The following is a 23500-nucleotide window of genomic DNA, read 5'->3' on the forward strand; positions in this document are numbered from 1 at the left end:
GTTTGATATGTTTCAGTCCAGCAGAGAGGGGAAAGTATTTTCCTGATGGGCAGCTGAGGATGAAGGAAGTTGACTTCAGGGTCAGGGAGTCCTGGCTTTCTATTCCCTATTTTTCCAGATGTACAGTCCACAGACAAGAAGAAACAAAACCAAATGCAATATAATGGGCGAGATTCTCCGACCCCCCGCCGGGGCCTGGCGTGAATCCCGCCCCCGCCGGTTGCCGAATTCTCCGGCACCGGATATTCGGCGGGGGCGGGAATCGGGCCGCGCCGGTTGACGGGCCCCCCCGCGCGATTCTCCGTCCCGGATGGTCCGAAATCCCGCTGCTAAAATGCCTGTCCCGCCGGCGTAGATTAAACCACCTACCTTATCGGCGGGACAAGGCGGCGCGGGCGGGCTCCGGGGTCCTGGGGGGGGGCGCAGGGTGATCTGGCCCCGGGGGGTGCCCTCACGGTGGCCTGGCCCACGATCGGGGCCCACCGATCCGCGGGCGGGCCTGTGCCGTGGGGGCACTCTTTTCCTTCCGCCTTCGCCACGTTCTCCACCATGGCGGAGGCAGAAGAGACACCCCTCCACTGTGCATGCGCGGGAATGCCGTCAGCAGCCGCTGACGCTCCCGCGCATGCGCCACCCGGAGATGTCATTTCCGCGCCAGCTGGCGGGGCACCAAAGGCCTTTTCCGCCAGGTGGCGGGGCGGAAATTTGTCCGCCGCCGGCCTAGCCCCTTAAGGTTGGGGCTCGGCCCCCAAAGATGCGGAGCATTCCGCACCTTTGGGGCGGCGTGATGCCCGACTGATTTGCGCCGTTTTGGGCGCCAGTCGGCGGACATCGCGCCGTTTCCGGAGAAGTTCGCCCAATGTGAGCCAACCAAGGGGCTGGATTCTCCGCACCCGACACCAAAATCAAACGGCCTCGTGGAGTATGTCACGCTGAGTATCCACTGCCTAAGGCCATTGTCTGAGGCCCGCCCTGCTATTCTCCGTCCCTGACCGGCCGAATTCCCGATGGCGTAGTTCTAATCTGGTCCTGCCGTTCAGGAAACTTGTGAGGCGGCTGCAGACTTAGTCTGTGGCCGCCACAGTCAGGGGAGGGCTGATCGGAAGTCAGGAGGGCCTCATTCGGGACTGTGGGCTATGTGTGCGGGCAGTCTGGGTCGGGCGAGTGGCCGATGCGGGGCACTATTTTTCACGACATCCATATCTGAGCAGCGGGTGGAATGTTTTCCTGATCCTGCCATTGCGAAGGCAGGGTTTGGTTACCATTGCCACAGATGAATTGTAAACATCAAATGTGAGTCGCTCTGTAATAGTTAGCTCATATTATCAGCTGAACCGCAAGCTAATATCGTATAAGCAAAATACTGCGGATGCTGGAAATCTGAAATAAACACAGAAAATGCTGGAAAAACCCATCAGGTCTGGCAGGTCTGTGGGATCGAACAAGATCTGACAATATTTTTGGGATCAGATGAGAATTGTCGAAGGATTTTGGGGGTGATCTACCACAGTGTTTTTCAAACGTTTTTTGTGGGGACCTATTTTTACCAACTTCAGGACCCAACCGGGCCAACCATCGCGACCCACGCCAGCCGACGTTCGCAGCCCACGAGGGCTGACCTTTCTGAACCACACCGGCCGACCTTCGCGGCCCACGCCGGCCGATCTTCGCGACCCACCATTTTCTCTTACGTTGTTTGCTGCTGGCAAAATGGAGGAAATGGTTTTGGGCCCCTTTTGGGCCCTCGTACATGCTCCTTCAATGGAACCTGTTGGATGACGGTGAAGCCTTCTGGTGTCGGAAAGTATGGAGTCTCCATCTGTCCAAAGTTAAGCTCCACAGCACAATTGTGGCATAGAACATGCGGAAATAAATGTCAGCGACACTCTTTCCCAATCTTAAATGCGACACCCAGATCCTGACCATTCTTGGAGTAAGAGATTTTCATTTCAACAGCATCAAAGTTCAGAAAGCAACCAATCACATTATTTTCCCCGAACCTTTTGCAGCCGGCTTTTAACAATGCCGGCTGTGAGCGGCCGTCATGCGCACCGATGAGCAGGCACGCAAGCGCAGTGCGGCCGCATTATTTTAATGTATGGTTTTTGAAGGCCGCTCGCAGCCGGCATTGTTAAAAGTCGGCTGCTGCGTGCAAATTTCCGCAATTGGGAGCGCCGCGATGGACGTCTCTGCGACCCTCCCAACACCCGCCTGCGACCTACCTGCTGGTCGCACCCCCGACTTTGAAAATGCCTGATCTACTGGCTGCGTTGCACCCGAACGGCAGCACGACAGATAGATGCCGGGAGATCCCTCTTCCCGGATCTACCTGACTCGCCATGCCTTGCGAGGTCTAACATGATCTCGCGAGACATGCCGATCTGAATCCCACCCATTGTGGGTGGACACTATCTGAAAAATCACCATATTAGAGCGAGACAACTAGTCTCACTCTATTATGCACTCGCCTGATCTACCGACACCCTGGGATCTAACCCATTCGCCTTGGAGATCTCAAGCAAGCACCTGTCAACGCTGGTCTCCACAAACGGAGCAGTTGGCATGGCACTTGGGGAGGTCTCCCAGAGGATTGGAGGCCCCTAAGTTCTTGCTATCTGAGTAGGGCCCAAGCACTCCTTATCAGTGAGTTGGGGTTTGGGTAGGTTATGGGGTTGTGTCGAGAGAATCAGGAGTTCAGGATGCTATTAAAAAATGAGTGGAGTGAGTGGAGCTCCTCAGTGCAGGAAACGGGACCAAGTGCAGTCTTGGCGGAACGTCCCTCACTACGCCTCAGAACAAAGAACAAAATCCTGATAGAATTTTGAACTCCATATAAATACTATGTGAAGTGTACAATAAATGAATAAAATGGAGTATTATACAGGGCTGGTATCTCCAGCTGCGTCCGTCTGATGACCGGAGAATCCCGTCTGAGGTCAATGGACTTCCCCATTGTCCATGTCTTTCCCATGGCGTTCTTGCGGCAGGTGGAGCAGAAAAATTCAGCCCTCTGGTACAAATGATAGAGCATTGTTGTGCATGACCACGACCGATTAAATGCTGGTCTGTTGCCGCAATGATCACTGAAAATACACAATTTGCTGTTGGGGACTTGTAAGCATTCCTTTTATGTTTGCCTCGGAAAACAATATTTAACAGAAACACCTCTCCCGTGGTCTGTGTAATGCACTGCTCTGGGGCTCAAATCTCAGATTTGAGAGTACTGTCACCTGATTCTTTTACAATCTTGATGTTTTACATATTGCAGGGACGCAGTGGCGTAGTGGTATTGTCACTGGACAAGTAATCCAGAGACCCAGAGTACTGCCCTGGGGTCCCAGATACAAATCCCGCCACTGCAGATGGTGAAACTTGAATTCAATAAAAACCTTGAATTAAAAGTCTAATGTTGACCATGAGTCGATTATCGTAACAAAACATCTGGTTCGCTAATGTCCTTTAGGGAAGGAAATCTGCCATCCTTACCTGGTCTGCCCTATATGTGACTCTAGCCCACAGCAATGTGGTTGACACGTAACTGCCCCTTCAAGGGCAATTAGGGATTCGACACCCACGACCCATGAATGAATAAAAAGGAATATTCAACAAAAACATGCAAAGAGTGGAATATTTCATGGCTGTGCTGCTACTGAAGAAGAATCGAGCAGCAAAGGCACATAGATCAAAGTGATTTAGGCAGAGACATATCAGTAAGCCACAAACGAGGCTGATCAAAAATTAGAATTAGAATAACATTAAAAGGATTAAATTTAGTGCAATGGATGGTAGCAACTTGGCTGCCCACCCATTGCACACACCACCCGACTTTCCTTCCCATTTGAGTGCAACTGACCAGTCGGGCGCTGTCGACACGGCGCCAGTCCGGGGCCATTGAAAGAGACCCCCGCGGCGATTCACCGCCGGCAGCTGGCTGAGTTCCCACTGGCGTGGTTCCCTCATGATTCCCCCCGATTGGAGCTCCGACTGGCGGCGGCAGACCCAGTCCGCGGCAGCCCTGGTGGGTGGCGGGGGGGATCCGTCACCGGGTGGGGCCTTCAGGACGGCCAAGCTTGCGATCGGGGGCCACCGATTGGCGGGTGTGCGCGATCTGTGGGGGGGGGCCTATATTGTTGGGGCCGGCTTGCTGTGCGGGGTCTGCCATGTTGCGTGGGGGCGCCGCTGCAGGCGGCAGCCGCACGCATTCGCAGACCCGCGTCCGGAAGTGCAGGGCCCCCTATCGGCAGCTGGAGCTGCATGGACTACTCCGTGGCTCTGCAAGCCCCCTTCAAAATGGAGAATCACTCTGGACTTTCTCCAAGAAAGTCCAGAGTGATTCGCGCCTGTTTTCTCGCGAGCGTGGGGACATAGCCCCATTTTCAGAGAATTCTGCCCGAGAACTATGGAGGGTGTATTACCAAACAAAATAGATGGGTGGGTTTAGGTCAGACATGTTGAAGTTAAATCAAGTTCCTGACCTAAACCTGCTTCCAACCCATCCAATTTTGGTTTTGCCGTTAATGGGATGCAGGTATAGGCCCAATGCCCCATGCCAGATTGTCCACAAAGTCAGCGGGAAAACACACAGGCGGGAAATATATTTGAAACAATGGGGCTTGCAGATGTTGCAATTCCCCTGAACTATATCAGGGGCTACCTCCAGAGTTCAGGATGGAGGCCACTGGCAACCTTAGACCCTGGAACACCACAGCAATGAGTGGGGTCCTTTATGGCTCATTTAAATATTTTTATGTGGATCTCGCCCTCAGTGAATGAGATCCAGATCGTGACATCTTGACAGGTTCCATTAAATCTTCCGAGGTGTTTTGGGCATGTGAGAGGCTTCTCGTGAGATTCAACAGCCACATCGTGTCACCAAGTCGGGCGCGATGAGGCCATTAATTCACGCCCTTAGTCTCAAAATGGGAGAATTCTGCCCCATGTCTGTCAATGACCTCTGAACCAAAGAAGCCACTTGGCAGTTTTAGGAAAACCTACACCTCATTATCTCTGAAAATGTACCAATGAACCCCTGTGGATTGTCCAACCCCATTTCAAAGAGAGCTTTTCAAAGGCCATCTGCATTTAATAACCCAGGTTGGCCAGAAGGGGATTAATCGTCTACTAAGTTCCTCTAACTTTCCTTTCAATTCACAATGGCTGAGAAATTTAACAGTCTTTGCAATCCAGATGATGGATGCACATCCTTTGTCAAAGATGGTGGAGAGGTGGGAGTCATGTGACATGGGCCTCTGACTTGTGGGAAAAATAATATTGCCTTGCCTAACTGAAAAGCTCAGTCTGCTGTTTACCGTCTAAGTGGGAGCCTCACGGACAAGAATCTCTCCCCAGGTGGAATAACTGGCTCCCAACTACACTGCTTCTGCTGTAAATTCTGGACCATCACCTTCAAAAGGGATTCATCTCTGCACGTCTATCTCATTGTGTGAAGTTGACACCACCAGAAAGGTGAATTCTACAGTGTCAGTTTTAACCGCTGACCTCCGTGAAGGAGTATCTAATTGGACATAGTTTTTGGATTCTGGAACTCACCTGAACTAATATTTATTTCCTCTGTGGCCTCTACTGTAAAACTTTCATTTCGCTATCCCTCTTTTTACTGTCTGAGTGTGGAGGCGATGTTGTGACCCTCCTTTTGTGTTTTGGCCGTGTGAAAATAAACTAACCCTTTGAGTTCATCTTATCGTGAGTTGCTGTGGGGTTATTAATCATGTCACAACACCCAGGGCTAGTGTGCGGTCAATTTCGGCCCCACTTGACCCAGAGTCGCAGCACACGTGAAATTAGGTTTTATTTTAAAATGCACAAGGTCTTCGGTTGAGCCCAATAAACAACCTTCACCAGGTTTGTAACTTTAACACAAGTAATCTTTTATGATGTACAATTATTATAATTATACAGACAGAAAATGTAGCTGACTATCTACTACCCCTTACCCAAGCCCCCATTCCTAACTACCCCCATTCTCCACCCACACACAGACAAACAACACCAAGGGGAAAGGGTGGTTGAAAGGAAAATAAAATATTAATTAAAATAAGGATAAGTATCTCTGATGCACTTGGATGAGTTCCAGTTAATTTCTTTCTGAAGTTCAGGCTTTCGTTTTGGTACTTTCTCCTTCGAGGCTTGAGATGGCTTTTTCTGGCAAAGGTTGTTTACCTTGTCTGCAGACTCAGGTTTACAGAAAGGGATGTGCCAGGCACTCGCTGCTTCCAGAACAATAGAGCAGTTCTTTCGCTTCAGTAAGCAGGAGAAAGAGGGAATGTCCCTTCACCTCCAAGGTCTAAACCTTTTTGCCCATTTCTCTCAGAAAACATCACGCAGGAATAAATTACTGACCATTGTCAGGCAGAACACCCAACTAATACCAGTTAACCAATCAAACCGAGTCTCTCCAAAATTGATTCTTAAGATCCACTCGGTGCCGAAGAGTCTGGCTTCTCCCTTCCACAATATAAAACCTGGGAACACAGTGTACTGACAAGCAGGCTATTTCAACTTTGAATCTTCTGCTTAAATGCACATCCTGATTATGGATCCACGGGCTAAAGTAATAAAAATAAAAGGAAAGAAATGGGAATAAGGAAAATACACAGGAAGGACGCTTACAATAGAAAATTGGATCACACAAAAAGTGAGGGGATGAGGGGGCAGCATGGTGGCGCAGTGGGTTAGCCCTGCTGCCTCACGGTGCCGAGGTCCCAGGTTCGATCCCGGCTCTGGGTCACTGTCCATGTGGAGTTTGCACATTCTCCCCGTGCTTGCGTGGGTTTCGCCCCCACAATGCAAAGATGTGCAGGCTAAGTGGATTGGCCATACTAAATTGACCCTTAATTGGAAAAAATGAATTGAGTATGCTAAATTTATTTTTAAAAAGTGAGGGGTTCAGAAATGCACCACCATTTATAAAGAGGGAAACAAATTAAAACACCTTTCTGTTACGGATGGGTAGTGAGAGGAGAAAATGAATGCTTTTTAAATTAACCCCCCTTCTGTCCGTAACATGTGCCAAAAGCAAAGAGGGTGACCAGTGGACTTAGACCTTGAAGCTCTAGATTTTACAAATTACATATACTGTTAGAAAGACAGGAAAGAGGAGTGCACAGAAACAAATAGCAACAGAATAATACTACAAATCAGAACGAGGTGCGGAATCAAGATTGCGACAGTTGGAACGGATGACATCAATGTTTGCAACAAACTAAGAGACTCAACAGTACCCTGGACTCTTCACCTTTATTTGAAGTGTGCTTTGCAGCAATGCTTTTATTAGAAAAGACTTATTAGCTAAAGTAATCCAATTTGTGAGACAAAAGGCTGTTACTTGGCTTAGTCACATATGCAGGATGCTGAGGTCCTAGCCACTGTGCCAAGCATTGAAAGACATCTGAATGGAAAAGCAAAGCATGGAAGGCCAAGAATAATTTGGCAAATAACTGTAGAGAAAGACTTTCTGGAAGCTGACTTTACTTGGGAAACTGCCGTTAGTCAAAAACAGAATAGACTAGAAGTGACTGATGTTGGCTCTCGGGAAAGATATATGGTTCTCCTCTCTTGTCCCCGAACTCTTTTTCTCTGCTCATGTTCTTCACTGGCATGCTCCTGTTGTTTATAAGGACGGTATAATGCAGGTACCAGTTTGACAACAGTATTCATTGAGAGTTACAAAAGCCTGGGAAACAAAGTTATTCAGCCTTTGCAATAATATAGAGCACAACATTCAACTATTATATTGTTTAGATAACAGTTGGCATGGTGAATTTTCTACTTGACTGGATTGACAGTGATAGTGATGTTGTGCTTAGTGTATGTTAACTAGCAAACCTACAAACAGTTTCTGTTCTAAGGAACCAATACACCTGACTCCAGAGTTTGCTACCCAGCCCACAATCGACAGTATGTCATTCTGCATGTGCATGGTCACTGAATGCAACTTTACTATAAAATACCTTTGTACTTCAAATAATGATTGTGTTCAAGCAACTAAATAATATATAGGTTCGAATTCTTTATATTCTTCCAGATATATCACATGGAATCATTTAAGGGATGTTGTACATTATGATAAAATAAATTTTCCTTGACTGGAGTAAATTGCTTTAATTATAAATTAACAAAATACATTTTCTCAATAAGTCATGGAATAATGAGTTTAAAATGATGATTTGAGTTGTATGGAAATTCATATCAGGGTAATGAATATTTTGTTAAATGTTTTGATAAAATAACCAGGAATATGAAATAGACTGAAATATTTAAAGAGCATGTTGTTAATTACAGGAAATCATTATGATCTTCTTTCATCTTTAAATACTGCTAAAGAGCACGCGCTCCATAATCATCGGTGAATAATTTATTAGAGTTAAGCGTTCTATAGTGTGCCGCATTAGTTAGATGTTTGCACTGACCTAATTTTGTCCTGTAAGTTGCTGCAAGTCTGAGATGATAACATTACAGTGAGAGCAAAAGTCATCTTGTACTTTCTAGAATGGTGGGACCAAAAACCTGGGGCAGGATTCTGTGATCCTGAAGCTAAGTGTTGACGCCGTCAGAAAAGGCATCGCGTTTCTCGATGGCGTCAACGTGGCCTCAGGATCAGCAATTCTGGCCCCTACAGGGGGCAAGCACAGGATTGGAGTGACCCACGCCATTCCAGCTGCTGATCCCGGCGCCAACTAGGCGGCGTGGGGTCCGCACATGAGGCAGTGGCACCGGCGCCAACGCGCGCATGCACAGTGTCTCCCTTCTCCGTGCCGGCCCGACGCAACATGGCGTAGGGCTAAAGGGACCGGCGCGGAAGAAAGGAGGCCCCAGGCCCGAGAGACCGGCCCACCGAGGTGGGCCGCGATCACAGGCCAGGCCACAACGGAGGCCCCCCCCGGGGGTCGTTCCTCCTCCACCCCACAGGCCACCCCCGGCCCCCTTCCACACCAAAGTCCCGCCGGTTGAGAGCAGATTAGAACGGCGCCGGCGGGACTTGTTTTTTTTTTGCTACGGCCGCTCGGCCCATCCCGGGCCGAGAATCGGCGGGCGCGGCCCCCGACGGGCGATGCGCCGCCCACGCCGGTGCCAATGGCGCCGATTCTCCGTTATGCGGAGAATCGCGTCCCAGCGTCGGGGCGGCGTCCCGCAATTCACGCCGGTCGCACGGATTCTCCGGCCCGGCCCCGGGCTGAGAGAATCCCGGCCCTGTTTCCTTAACCAGTAAAGTTTAAGGAGTAAGAAATAAACAGAGGAATGCAGAAAACGTGAGGAGGTGGGGAGGGGGTGGGGGTGAATTAGAGTGAGCCTGTTAGAGTTGGATTAGGCAGAGAGGGAATTGATGATAAAAAGATTGAATTAAAAGCGGAAAAGGAAAGAAATCAAAAGTATGAAAAAATATTAAAATAAGAGTATTCTTTTTAGAACAGTTTACTCCCTATATGAGTGTACCATCCATGGTTCAAAATGTTTACTTTCTGGAGAGGTCAATTAGCATTACAGCAACACGTTTCTCCTCATTCCAAAGGTATTTGCGCAGTTAATTATCAGCCCTAATTTCCTGTGGTGAGTTGACTTGTAACTCATGTGCAAATGCAGAAACTTCATTAATGTCACGTGGGGGTTAAACTCCTGTGGTGCTAAGCAGTTCATAAGGTATCTCTTCTTTACCACAAGTTGCTTTACTAATGAGAAATCACAGAATCCCAACAGTGCAGAAGACCATTCAGCCCATCGAGTCTGAACTGACCCTCTGAAAGAGCACTCCACCTAAACCCACCCCTCCCCTGCCCTAACCCAATAATCCCTTAACCTAATCTACACATTTTTTGGATGCTAAGGGGCAATTTAGCAAGGCCAATCCACCTAACATGCACATATTTAGACTGTGGGCAGAGACCCATGCAGACACAGGGCAAACTCCACGCAGTCACCCAAGGCCGGAATTGAACCTGGACCCCTGGCACTGGAATCACTGTGCCGCCCACCATAAGAACCATTCAACTTGGTAGTAAAAACAGGAAATGACTTGGCAAGTCAGGCAACATCGATGGAGAGGAAAGGATAGTTAACAGCTCAGGTCAATTACCTTTTTCAGACTGCTCATGGATGATCTTTGGCCTGAAACATTTAACACGGATTTTCTCTACTTAAATGCTTTCAGACCTGCTGAGTAGTTCCAACATTTTCTGCTGTTTTTCTGATTTCTAGCATGTGCAGTATTTAACCCTTGAATTAAGCTGTTATTTGGACTAAATTTCTGGTGATGCAAGTTGGAAATGGGCTTGTTTTGCTAACTTTTGTCTCACTTTCTTAGGCCTGTAAGTACTACAATTCCAACTGGAATACAGTGAACTACAAATATGAAGAATATTCGGGGGATCTGAAACAGTTACCTCGGTAAGTCTTCTTGAAAAGAAGTGATGTATTTTGCTTTAGATTTCTGTCATATCAGTGTTTATTGCAATGTAATAATGCAACAAAACCGTCATAAACGTAACTAGCTTAATTCATATATTATACACATTATTACTGTACCTCACTACCAGTGTAGTTCCTACTGGGAGGATAGATCTGACCAGGCTCTGACTGGGGCCTTCTTTTATCAACTAGTCTGAGGGCCAGAGTGCCAGGTAGTGTAAGCAGTGGAGAAAGAGTGCAAACTAAATCCACTTCCAGACTCATTAACTGACACACTCCCCTGAGTCAAATTGTGCAGAAACCCTATTATTTTTATCTCAAAAATTATGCATAATTGTCAATAGTTGGTATAGCAAAATGTGCCTTAAAAAAAATCAGTGCACTATTAAATAGATATAGGTGAGGGCGCAAAAAGGAAAGTATAATTTGAGAAAAGCAAAACTGTTTTTAAAACAGATGATTAAGATAACTAGAAATGTGTTCCTTTTGCAGAAAACAGTTTAGACCAGATAAACTGCCTTCACACACATTCGAGATTGACCATGATGATATTGAAAAAGATGAGGTAGGTGTATGTGAAGAGACCGTGAAATATTGTTCAATAATGTAAATTGTAAAGGTCTCTGGATCCTCTGGCATTATTTTTACGATAGAATATTCACTGCCAACATTGTAATTTAACAGTTATGTTGTTTGCTTCCCACTTCTGTGACTGCAGATTCACCAAATAGAATACCAAATCTAAAAATAAATTTCAGCCTGCAGTTGCATCATAATTAGCGACAATTAAAATTTAAATAGCAGCCCCACGTTGGGACAGAACAAAAGAAAGCATTGCTACTTGTCTATGAAAATTTACGTCATTCATAATCAGTTTATTTCAGCTTAAAAATGTACTCCAGGAATGTGTCATCCATGTGCAATCTTTACTGGATTGAAAGAGATGAGCAGCAATTTTATTTCTTACAAGTTAGAGCACATGCTGACATGCAACTATTTTTTTGGTCGCATTTTTAAAGTTGTGTGACTTTCTCTTTCCCTTGAGGCACCTTGGGCGGGATTCTCTAATCCTGAGGCTAAGTGTTGACGCCGTCGGAAACGCCGTCGCGTTTCTCGACAGCATCAACACGGACTCAGGATCAGCAATTCTGGCCCCTCCAGGTGGCCAGCACGGCACTGGAGCAGCCCATGCCGCTCCAGCTGCAGATCCCGGTGTCAATTGGGCGCCGCGGGGTTCGCGCATGCGCAGTGGCACCGGCACCAACGCGTGCATGCGCAGTGGCACCAGCACCAATGCGTGCATGCGCGGTGGCTCCCTTCTCCGCGCCGGCCCCGACGCAACATGGCGTAGGGCTAAAGGGGTCAGCGCGGAGGAAAGGAGGCCCCCAGCCTGAGAGGCCGGCCCGCCGATCGGTGGGCCCCGATCATGGGCCAGTCCACAACGGAGGCCCCCCTGGGGTCGATCCCCCCCCCCCTCACCTTCCCACAGGCCGGCACGTACCCTTCCATGGCGAGGTCCCGCTGGCTGAGAGCAGATTAGAACGGCACCGGCGGGACTCGGGTGTTTTGCTGCGGCCGCTCAGCCCATCCCGGGCCGAGAATCGTGTCCCAGGGTCAGGGCGGCATGGCACGATTCGGGCCGGTTGGGGGGATTTTCTGGCCTGGCCCCAGGCTGAGAGAATCCTGCTCCTTATGTAATTTAGCATGTTTGGGCGACATTGAGCAGACAGATGGTTGAGCTAGCCCCCGACTGCGAAATGTCATGCAACAAGATCAGCCCTGTTATGGGCAATACCTGGTCTTTCCTCTCTGCCTCCTCTGGTGGAATCCACTGCAGAGAAAATTGGAGGCATAGTCTGTGAAGTGCTGCCTATCTCCCTGTACAACCTTTCACAATGGGAAAGTCAATGTTATGTATTTTTTTCATTTAGATGCAGGGCAAAGATACACCCATGTAAAGAATTACATTTGTCAAGTTTGCTAATGAAGAACAGTGCTGTTTCAAATTATTTTCAAATTTTATTTCTATAAATTGAAGATATTTTGTTCTTGAAATGACCTCTGCTCATGTCATAAGTAGATACGTACATAATTGTCACACAATTCTGTTTTAGAGGATAACAAGTGTTCCTCGAGTATGTTAACATTAAGTGGTCCTGATGTCTGCGTCTCACTTGCAATGCCTTCAAACTGTGTGAAAGCACGATACCTAACTATTGCTGTAACTTGTTTGGGAGAGGAGATTAGAAATGTAATGAGGACAGAATTGAAACATCAATGTTTTCCTATTTTTATGATTTATAGGACACTACATCTCTATCCTCTTCAAAAGGAGGGGGTGGTGGTGGAGGAGGAATGGGAGTTTACAAGTCTGGCTGGCTTCACAAAGGGAATTTTAATAGCACTGTGAATAACAGCATTATTGTTCAAGTAAGTTGTTCTTTCCTGAACTGATTTAATTAACATAGCAGGGTTGTTAAAAAATTTACAATGTAGAACTGTTCCAAATATTAAGCACACAAAGGAACTGAATAAACATTGTATTCAACAACATTAGTTTGCAAACATTACTGAAAAGGTTAAGGAGTTCAATATTAGTTCACTTTTGATCTTTAGTATTTTTGCAAATTTTATCTATCTGCAAATTTATGAACTTCTATCATGATCTCTTTGCTTTTCAATTCCTCTAATGTAAATCCCCTGGACCATAACCTCACCACTGAAAATCATGCCATTTTTTTCCTAGACTATCACTGGCCTTGTTCTTCTGGAGATCTTTCCTTCATGGCCTCAAACCTCAGTCCACCAATCCTGTTGTTTTTCTTCCTCCACATGTCCAGTTCCTTCCCAACTATAACAATGAATTTTATGCCCGAGATACCTGCTCGTTTTCCAGTGTCTCCCCATTTTCATTCTTTTTTCAAGAAGGTTAATGAAATGATTATGGGATTTGTGTGGGTGGGAAAGTCCCCTCAGGTGAAGAGGGTGATGCTCGAGAGGAACCGAGGGGAAGGGGGGCTGGTGCTGCCATACTTCAGTAATTACTACTGGGCGGCCAACATAGCTATGATAAGGAAGTGGATGGTGGGAGCGGGGTCGGTTTCGGGGCGGATGGAGGCAGTTTCGTTCAGGGGGATCAGTTTGGCAGCCCTGGTTACGGCTCCCCTGCCGCTCCCGCCTGCACGGTACTCCACCAGCCCCATAGTGGTGGCAACTTTGCGGATCTGGGGCCAATGGGGAAGGCATGTGGGGGGAATGGGAGCATCGATTTGGTCCCCAATTTGCAACAATCACCGGTTTGCCCCGGGGAATATGGGCGGTGGGTTCCGAGCATGGCGGATGGCTGGGGTTAAGGGGATGGGGGATTTGTTCTTGGAAGGGAGCTTCCCGAGCATGAGGGCGTTAGAGGAGAAATATGGGCTGGCGAGAGGGAATTAGTTCAGGTACTTGCAGGTGCGGGACTTTCTATGCAGACAGATTCCGACCTTCCCACGCCTGCCACTCAGGGGGATCCAGGACAGGGTAGCGTCCAGTGGATGGGTGGGGGAGGGGAGGGTCTTGGATATATATAAAGAACTTATGGGAGCGGAGGAGCCACAGACCGAGGAGCCGAAGCTTAATTGGGAAGAGGAGCTCGGAGGGGAGATAGAAGAGAGCTTATGAGCGGAGGCGTTGAGCAGGGTAAACGTGACTGCAACATGCGCCATATCCCTCCCCTTTCAATAGTCCATTCCTGTCATAAGTGCAGGAAATGCAACATCTGTCCTCTTTCCTTCATTCCTTCAAATTGTCCAAGGTTCCAAACACACCTTCCAGGCGAAAAAAATAATTACCTATACTTCTTTCAAACTTAGTGTACTATGTTTGCTGCTCACGATGTGGTCTCCTCAATATTAGGGACATCAAACACAGATTGAATGACCACTTTGCCCCCAAGTCAGGAAAGAATCATGAAAACCTTCCTGTGTCACAGCCTCTGATCTGTCCCTGGGGGGCCACCTCCAGTAGCCTCTGTGCTCCCAATATATGCCAGCTGGAAAATTTTAGTCAGCTTCTGATCCATGGCCTTAAGTGGCCTTTTAATCAGCTTAACCACGAGACCCAGCTGTGGTGATGTGCATCAATGTAAATACATGTAGGCTAGCTAGACACTAGAGGGAGCACCGGAGACATCACACACACACACTCAGCCAATAGATCAGTTAGGTAGGAGACGACCAATGGACATTCACGATACACACGGAGGTGACACGACCACAGGGAGGCATTACACCAACCCATATATAAAGGACACCACACACGTGATCTGCCTCTTTCCAGTGGAGACAGTCAGTGAGTAGAGACACAGGGTTGATTCAATATCACTCCCACCACGTGGATTGCAGCAACTGGTTAGTCAGTCTGGGTAGCTATAGTAGGATTAGTATAGTGTCGAACCCGAGTAATAGAAGTGTAAATAGTTTAATAAACGTGTTGAAGTTATCTCCACGTCTGAACCTTCCTTTGTCAAGTGCACCACAAGGAAGCCGCTTATGTCACACCTACAACATAACAAATCATGGTACCAGGACTGAACTGTTTCAATCCAGATGGCCATACCTCAGCGTACAGTGACAACCAGCAACGATACCCAGGCAAGATTTTCGAGATCCGGGTTCAGCAGCAGCTCCAGTGCCACGGCGATCTCCACGAAAACTGGCCGGCATTCCGGCAAAGGTTTGAAATCTTCCTGGTAGCAGCCGAACTAGAAGAAGTGGCAGATCCTGAAAAAACAGAGCTTCTCCTCACCACCGCTGGTGCCAGAGCAGAAGAAATCTTTTAAAAATTCAAGTTCTCCAAGGGGCAAAACAGGAGCAACTTCCAGGCAGTCCTGAACAAATTCGGCAAATACTGTGAGGAAAACACACTCCAACCAGCAAGAAAAGGTAAGAGAAGTGCCAGTACTCACCTTGAGGCCAAAATCCCGGAGCAGAGAACAATTTTGGTCGGCGGCCACCTTTCTACAGGGACTGCACTTGCGCAGTTGTGCGAGAAGGGCACAGAACGGGAAGGTCCATTTGCGCATGCGCATGACGCCGCGCATGCGCAATCACGAGAACGGCCATCGGTAAATGAACAGCGATTCCTACACGCTACGTCACATGGGTCATGACATCAGAGGCCCGGACCACGCCCATTTAAAGGGGAAATATCCCAAATCAAAGAAAAAACCCTTTAAAGCTGCAAAACAACCTTCCTTCACCTGGAATGACAGCATAATGCCTCAAATTGAACCAGTAAATAAAATTAACCTCCAAAGAACCCTGCAACAAGCTGTTACCTATGCCCAAACCGGTGATTCCGACCTTGGACACTTCGATACCGACCTTTACATTTTCTCTGCACCTCGCGAGCCAGCTCCGACGCAAACAGTGATGATATGGTCCGAGAAGACAACGACTCGGACAAACCTTTCACCTTGGAAGGCTACCGCAGTACCAAATCCGAACCGCAACCAGACGTGTTGACAATTGGCGACCCCCGTATTGAATCCGATGCAGACCCGGATTCGTTTTTCGGATTTGAGAATGTTCAGCCCAGCATCTACGACATCCCCAATCGTGAGTGCAGGATGATGCTGCAGCCTGAAACCAAGAGACAGTGAGCGGCCTGCTGCCACACAGAGCGTGGTCTACGCCTCTACGAAAGAAGACACGCAAGACTCCACACCGCAGTCCTCACATACACAAGACGTGACTCCAGTGTCACAAGCCTCCTCAGCGAGCTCGTGGACAGCCTCCACGATAGAAGCAACGCAAGACTCCAATGCGCAGTCCTTGCAGGAACAAGACCATGAGGGTCTAGCAACCTCGTCTGACCAACTAGCGGCAGACGATGCAAGTCTGCCATGCTCAAGTAAACAGCAAGAAGACTATGAAAGTCTACCACCCTCCAATGCACAGCAGGACGACCATGACAGTCTATCATGCTGCAATGTAGAACAAAGCGACGATGACAGTCCAAGCCCAAATGAAGGACAACAGCAAGACAATGACAGTCCACACACATTGTTTGCACCACCAGATGAAGACTGACAATTTACCCAACCCAAGTGAACAAGCAGCTACTGAGGCTCTACCCACGCTATGTGAGACGAGTGACGACAGCATCCCACTTCCCATGCAAGATGTGCAAAGTGACAGACCTCAGCTAGTCACTAGTGTGTACAGAGGCACTCGACGACCACTGTGAGACCACTGGTGACTCCGGTGACACCATGATACTTCCACCCTCATTCGCTCAAACCTCGCCACAAGTCAATGTATTCCTGCATGTTCCGACTCCAGACGTGCAGCTTCAAGAAATCTCAGCTGACTCCAGTGAACCTGCTAAGACTCCTGACGGGGAGCATCAACAAACCAACACTGACTCAGTTAAAACAGACCAGACTCCAAATGGGGAGCAACCAAACGCCGACTCTGATTCACGTAAACCGGACTTTACTCCAGACAGGGAGTGCCACAACCTCAGTGATGGCACGCTCAGGGTGACAGCAGATTCCACAATGACAGGAGATGGATCACTTAACAATTACACTGGGTCAGTAATAACAAGCAGCGGCTACAGTCCAAGAGGAATACACCAATATTCACCACAGCTATATCCACACATTTTTTCTACACCAGCAGTGCACCCAATGACAGCTCAATCTCGACAAACCCAGTATTCAGGCATGCAGCAGCCAGCAGTCTATGCAGCATATTCTCAAACAGGCCAGCACTACGGATTGCCCACTAATGGAATCAAGACCGAAGGAGGTCTACCGCAAGTGCAATCTGCACTACAGACTGGATGCCATAGTTACAGCCCAGAATTTGCTGCACCCCAGCCTGGCCAGACGGCATATTCCTATCAGATGCAAGGTTCTAGTTTCACATCACCACCAGGTATTTATGCGAGCAGCAATTCTGTTTCCTATTCGACAAGCTTCAGCGGTTCTCAGCAGGATCACCCTTCCAGCACAGCACGTGGCCAGAACCAGTATGTACAGTCTTATCCAACTTCACCATACGGCACATCCATGACCTCGAATGATACTGTTGATGGTACCTCTTCAAGGTCAACACCTTATCAGCTACAAGATGCCATCCGACAGCACCATCACAAACATCGAAAAAGGAAAGGGACTCCAAATCAGACAGCAAAGTGATTTGACCACTTCTTGGTTCCTGTGGCACAGGGACGTTGATGGCATTCATAACCAAGAGAGACATTTGACCATGATGATTGATGGTTTTTGGGACTCACACAAATTATTTGGACTTACTGTTTAATCACTGTTCCCATGACTTGTATATATACCTTACCTTATCAACCTGTTTTTTGTTCAATTTTCTCAAAGTGTGCAGAAAATATGTAACAAACAAAAAAGGGGGGATGTGGTGATGTGCATCAATGTAAATACATGTAGGCTAGCTAGATACTAGAGGGAGCACTGGAGACATCACACACACACACACACTCAGCCAATAGATCAGTTTGGTAGGAGATGACCAATGGACATTCGCGATACACACGGAGGTGACACGACCACAAGGGGGCATTACACCAACCCATATATAAAGGACACCACACACATGATCTGCCTCTTTCCAGTGGAGACAGTCAGTGAGTAGAGACACAGGGTTGATTCAATATCACTCCCACCACGTGGATTGCAGCAACTGGTTAGTCAGTCTGGGTAGCTGTAGTAGGATTAGCAGTAGTGTCGAACCCTAGTAATAGAAGTGTAAATAGTTTAATAAACGTGTTGAAGTTATCTCCACGTCTGAACCTTCCTTTGTCAAGTGCACCACAAGGAAGCCGCTTATGTTACACCTACAACATAACAAATCACCAGCAACTGAGTGCCAGTGACCACTGTACCAGCACCATCTCAGCCCCGAGTCATTTCAAGAAGACCAGGTCGGACTTGTGGTTAAGCTGATTAAAAGATCAATTAAGGGCATGAATTAGAAGCTGACTCTAAATTTCTATTTAGCCTACGGGCCCCCTGTGGCAACAGGAGCAGACTAACTACTGAAGAAAGCCTCCCCACGGCCAACTAAGAGCTGTGGCTAGGAAGGCTTTGACCATGGCTACTTTGATTACTTCCAGACCATGGCTTTAGCTACAACTATAGGCTGCCCTGAGGAAGGAGCGCCCCTCCACAGTGATGGTCCAGAAGACCATTTTGAATTTCAGATTTGTTTTAAATGTTGAGAGCAGACCTCAAGATGGAGTCACCCTCTCTCTCTCTTACCAGCAAAAGCAGGCAGCAGCTCTTTCAGTCTTTGAAACCTCTAGCTTCGATAACCCACGGTGTTGGGACCCTGATATCAGTGTCTCATTAATGGAAAAGCTGTCTATAAACTGTTTCTCCCTCCTCAGGTGCAGCTTTTTCTGTGTTTCTAACTAGACCATGTTCATTTAATGACTTTACTTTGGTTTAGACTATTTATATGGCTGCAATATTAACATTCTTTTTCTCTTTGCAGTCCTTTAAGAGGCGATACTTCCAGCTAACACAGTTATCAGATAACTCTTACATTATGAACTTCTACAAGGATGAAAAAATCTCCAAAGAACCTAAGGGTTGTATTTTTCTAGATTCTTGTACAGGTGTCCTTCAGGTAAGAGCGCATGGTCAACTTGTGTTAAATCAAAGATCGCATGCCTGTGTACGATTTTAGGGTTTTGAAGTATAAAGCCCTTCTAATTAAAATTTCTACTTTTTGAATTCTTAATTTTGAACGCTAGGGTCTTCAGTTGTGCTTGACCTGACAAGGTATGAATAACAAATATTTAATAATAATAATAATAATCTTTATTGCCACAAGTAGGCTTACATTAACACTGTAATGAAGCTACTGTGAAAAGCCCCTAGTCGTCACATTCTTGCACCTGTACGGGTATACAGAGGGAGATTTCAGAATGTCCAATTCACCTAATAAGCATGTCTTTCGGGACTTGTGGGAGGAAACTGGGGCACCCAGAGAAAACCCACGCAGACACAGGGTGAATATGCAGACTCCGCACAGACAGTGAGCCAAGCCGGGAATCGAACCAGGGACCCTGGCGCTGTGAAGCAACAGTGCTAACCACTGTGCTACCCTGCCACCCATATTTATGAATCAAGTAGAATTTATTGAGCAAAATTTTGCATATACTTGATATAAAGCAGTAAAGACAATATGGAAGCCTCTCATCTCTCAAGTTCCTAGGAATTCTTGCTTGTTGCCAGCACAGGCGATTTATTCTATTCTCTATCTACGAAGTGACGTTAAATCGTGTCCAGAAGAGTCATATCCCAGAAGCCATGGTAACGCTGAGCCAACAAAAGTTACAATTTGCCAACTTTTATCCCCACTTTTCATTATTCATCTTCCCTTATTTGGAAGTAGTTCAGTTGCCCTTTTTCATTGGCTTAGTCTGCAGATCTCTTGTGTCTCTCACCTCTGTAACTAGAGTCATATTGACTAAAGACAAACGTGCATCCCTTCTTTTCTTGGGCCCCCCAGTGATTACATTCTATGGTAACAGAACAGTCAGAAAGTCACATCCTCAGGTCAATAGTACACCTATCGTAAATATTCACATGAACATATTGTAACCCATTGCACAAATACTAAAACCATTAAGGACAAAAAACACCTCCTGGTCTTTTTCAATTCTTATCTTTTCAAATTAATCTATTAAATATCGAAGACATTGCAGTAGCAACATTAAAAAAACATTGAGACTTAATGTCACGTCTCACGGGGCAAGAACTTCATTTGCATAAGTGCCGCTTCTACAAGATCTTTGCACAAGAAACAAATGAAGAAGCGAAGTGTATGAATGAGCTGAAAGTAATTTCAAGCACTCACAGCTTAATGTAACTTTACACCAAATGGTGCCATGAAATTTTCAACCAAAGTGAAAATCTAAACCACACCACACAAACTATATGAATACTATTCAATAGGAAATTAATATAATTGCACAAATGTGTAAATTCAACCTTGAGTCATGTTCAATTTATGTCTTTTTATTTGTCAGACTCCAGAGTCATATACCATCCACTGACCCGAAATAAATACTCATTCCGATGTACTCAAATATATTACAACCCCACCCCCAACTAAGACATAAATGTGATGCTGTTCAACCTCACAGTGAGACAGGGAGTGGACACTGCACCTTCCTAGGTTCCCGCCCTCACCAACCTCTCTGGAATTTTACGCTGGGAGAGGTGAGGCCTAGGCCAGCCAACCTGCCCTTGCCCTCCCAAATTGAGGCCCTCAAGTGGCCAATTATTGATGTGCTCTCCACCGACTCTTCAGTAAAACCCTGGCCATTCTGTTAATTTTCCATAACATCTAGGTCACATTTTCTTGTCAATAGTACACCTGTCGTAAATGTTCACATGAACATATTGTAACCTGTCCCCACAAATACTAAAACCATTAAGAACAAGTGTTCCGTCCACACCTCCCCTGACACCAGTGATTGTGGGTGGGATTCTCAGCACACCACCACTAAGATTGGGAATCCCAATCGGGCGTAGAATCCTGCGTCAGCCCAAAAATGGGATCAATGCTTGACGGCAGACCCATCCCCAGTCTCCACTTCTACTCCACAGACCAGAGCCGGGCAAGAACATGTAAATAGTTCAAATGCATTTGGGCTGGAAGCCCGAATCTCCACCTCTCTCTTATGCTCTGACCCCCAGAGTGGGAACTCCACTGGCGGGCTTTGGTTCAAGTATTTACAAGAGCTCCCCTGACCCACTGGATCCCGATGGGGATCAAGGAGGTTATGTGCTCTCTGCCACTGCCTGGCTGCAGAAAGCACTTAACATTGTTGAATTGTCCAGCAGCTGTCAATCGGAACAAGGTAGTTTATAAACATTGTGGTTAGGATCAATATGGGTGCCTCAGATGCATTCAAGCTTGAAGGGAAATATAAATTAACAAACCTCCTGCTTGCTGTGTTTAAACCATTAAACTGTCAATCAAAGGCTGGTTAAAGGTACTGCACTGTGAAAGTGAATGAATGCTAAGCATTTCAATGGATCTCAGGGGAATTCAAGTATTTCCAAGTGTTATGGGCTTTCTAGGAAGGCTCAAACACTTCAAAAAGCATCAGTTTTTAAAACATAGGGCTGAGGGAGCTGATCTGCTCATCAGCTGACAGGCAGAGCAGTTCAGAGTCAGAAGGCTACTTCAAAGTTTTAACAGGTCAGACGAGGATGACGATTTTGGCAGAGGGTTGCATGAGAATACTATTCCAAGAGTGATCTTCAAGTTTCCCAGGACTGGAAGGCCGAACTCCAGACATAGAACCCCCATCCCGGGGGTGGGTCCTCGGGTCAACCCCTTACCCACAGCCCGAGCCTGCCAAACCTCCAGAACTCTTGCCCCAACTCTTTCGTCCATCTGATCCTAATTCCATTTCTTCTACACCCTCCATGTTACTTTGGCCCACTACTGATCCTTGTGTACCTTTTCCACATCATCCTCCCAACTCTGTTTGATTTCTATGGCTCCCCCCTTTACTCCTGCCCTCTCTTATTCATTTCCTGATCTCTTTTCTTGTAATTCTGCTTGGGCTGAAAAATTCATATTGGTCTTGACTATCCATGTACAATGCCACTTGAAATCAACTACAAAGTGATAAAAAAGACTCTGATGGTGCAGTTGTTTGCCACTATGTCATTTCAGTCCCCTTGGCAAAATGTGGTGCTTAAAACTGGGTTGTTTTATTTCAGTAAAATGCTCCATTTACTGTGGGGATCCCATTTTCACTGGGATCCAGTCTGTACTGATTTTTGTGTTGTTCTTGACAATGTGGCAATATCATCGACAATGTTGCTCATGCACTGAGTAGTTTGGAGATTAACTTCCTTCTGGTCCAATATAAAGTGCATTGGATTCCCTACATCAAGATTGTAGAACAATTAGTGCATTTGATACCCAGCGACAAAGGGCCAATATTTATGGCCTAATCAGGCAGGGTCAATCCTATTAACGAGACAGCCAACAACATTGTGGGCTCATTGAGAGCATGCCCCAGGTAAGTTTTTCCAAATTTTCATGGAGGTCACTGGACTTTAGCAGCTGTTTGTTTTAGACCAGCTGCATGGAGATGGGAGGCGTTTACAAGGTAAATTAATGGTTTATGCCTCCTTTATAGTTCATCATTCAGTCCTGCATCGTGAGCTGTTTCTGTGTTCAGTAAGGTGAGTATCATAGTTTTACCATTGGAAGATGAAACTACCCTTGAACAAATTGTCACTGGCGCCAGCTGATAATCTGTCAATTAAAAGATCAACCTGGTAAATGTGAAAAAGTCGTCACCTGAGTTAGAAAAATGGTTAATCTAATAGATAAGAAGGTAGACTACATTTTGCACTATTGAAAGGGTAGCCTAATATGATAACATTTCCCAGAACTGCTATTTCAAGGAATGACTAGACTAAAGTCTCTTTGTTGACTCATAATTTTAAGGGTGCTTGGTTGCAATCCAACTGCATAATCATTTTACAGTGCTTTTTTCCTTTATAAATTTTTTTTCCAATTAAGGGGCAATTTAGCATGGCCAATCCACCTACCCTGTACATCTTTGGGTTGTGGGGGTGAGACCCACGCAGACACGGGAAGAATGTGCAAACCCTACACGGGCAGTTACCCGGGGTCGGGATCAAACCCAGGCCCTTGGTGCCGTGAGGCAGCAGTGCTGACCACTGTGCCACCATGCCGGCCTATCATTTTACAGTGCTTGACATGTTTACAAAGCTGGTTTGACGAGTCAGTTTGATTACCCAAAGTTTTATGGACTATTCAACAACTTCCAATTGCTAAAATAGGACTTAAGTTCTGTTCATAAAGTGAATATTGTGTGAGGTGGTGGATAAGGGGTTTGAAGTGGGGGGGTGGTCAGACGGTTCAATGTACATATGAGCCACCAATTGTCTCTGGAGCACCAGGCCACTTAGGGCTTGGTTGTTTGGAAGATGCTGCCTGCCGTTAGTCTCAAGATAGAGCCTGGATGACAATGGCAAGATTAGTCCCATCTC

General features: G+C 46.7%; 1 protein-coding gene across 7 annotated transcripts in view; it reads left to right on the forward strand.

Moving 5' to 3' along the window:
* The window catches only part of dock10 (dedicator of cytokinesis 10), a 526558-nt gene that overhangs the window by 314407 nt on the left and 188651 nt on the right, over positions 1 to 23500 (forward strand). For all 7 annotated transcript variants that reach the window (XM_072474508.1, XM_072474511.1, XM_072474505.1 and 4 more), the window contains exons 4-7: positions 10319 to 10401; positions 10915 to 10987; positions 12727 to 12852; positions 18939 to 19073. In XM_072474508.1, the coding sequence (XP_072330609.1) occupies positions 10319 to 10401; positions 10915 to 10987; positions 12727 to 12852; positions 18939 to 19073 (417 nt within the window). The remainder of the gene's footprint in view (positions 1 to 10318; positions 10402 to 10914; positions 10988 to 12726; positions 12853 to 18938; positions 19074 to 23500) is intronic.

Source organism: Scyliorhinus torazame, chromosome 14 (assembly GCF_047496885.1).
Source record: "Scyliorhinus torazame isolate Kashiwa2021f chromosome 14, sScyTor2.1, whole genome shotgun sequence".
Classification (NCBI taxonomy): domain Eukaryota; kingdom Metazoa; phylum Chordata; class Chondrichthyes; order Carcharhiniformes; family Scyliorhinidae; genus Scyliorhinus; species Scyliorhinus torazame.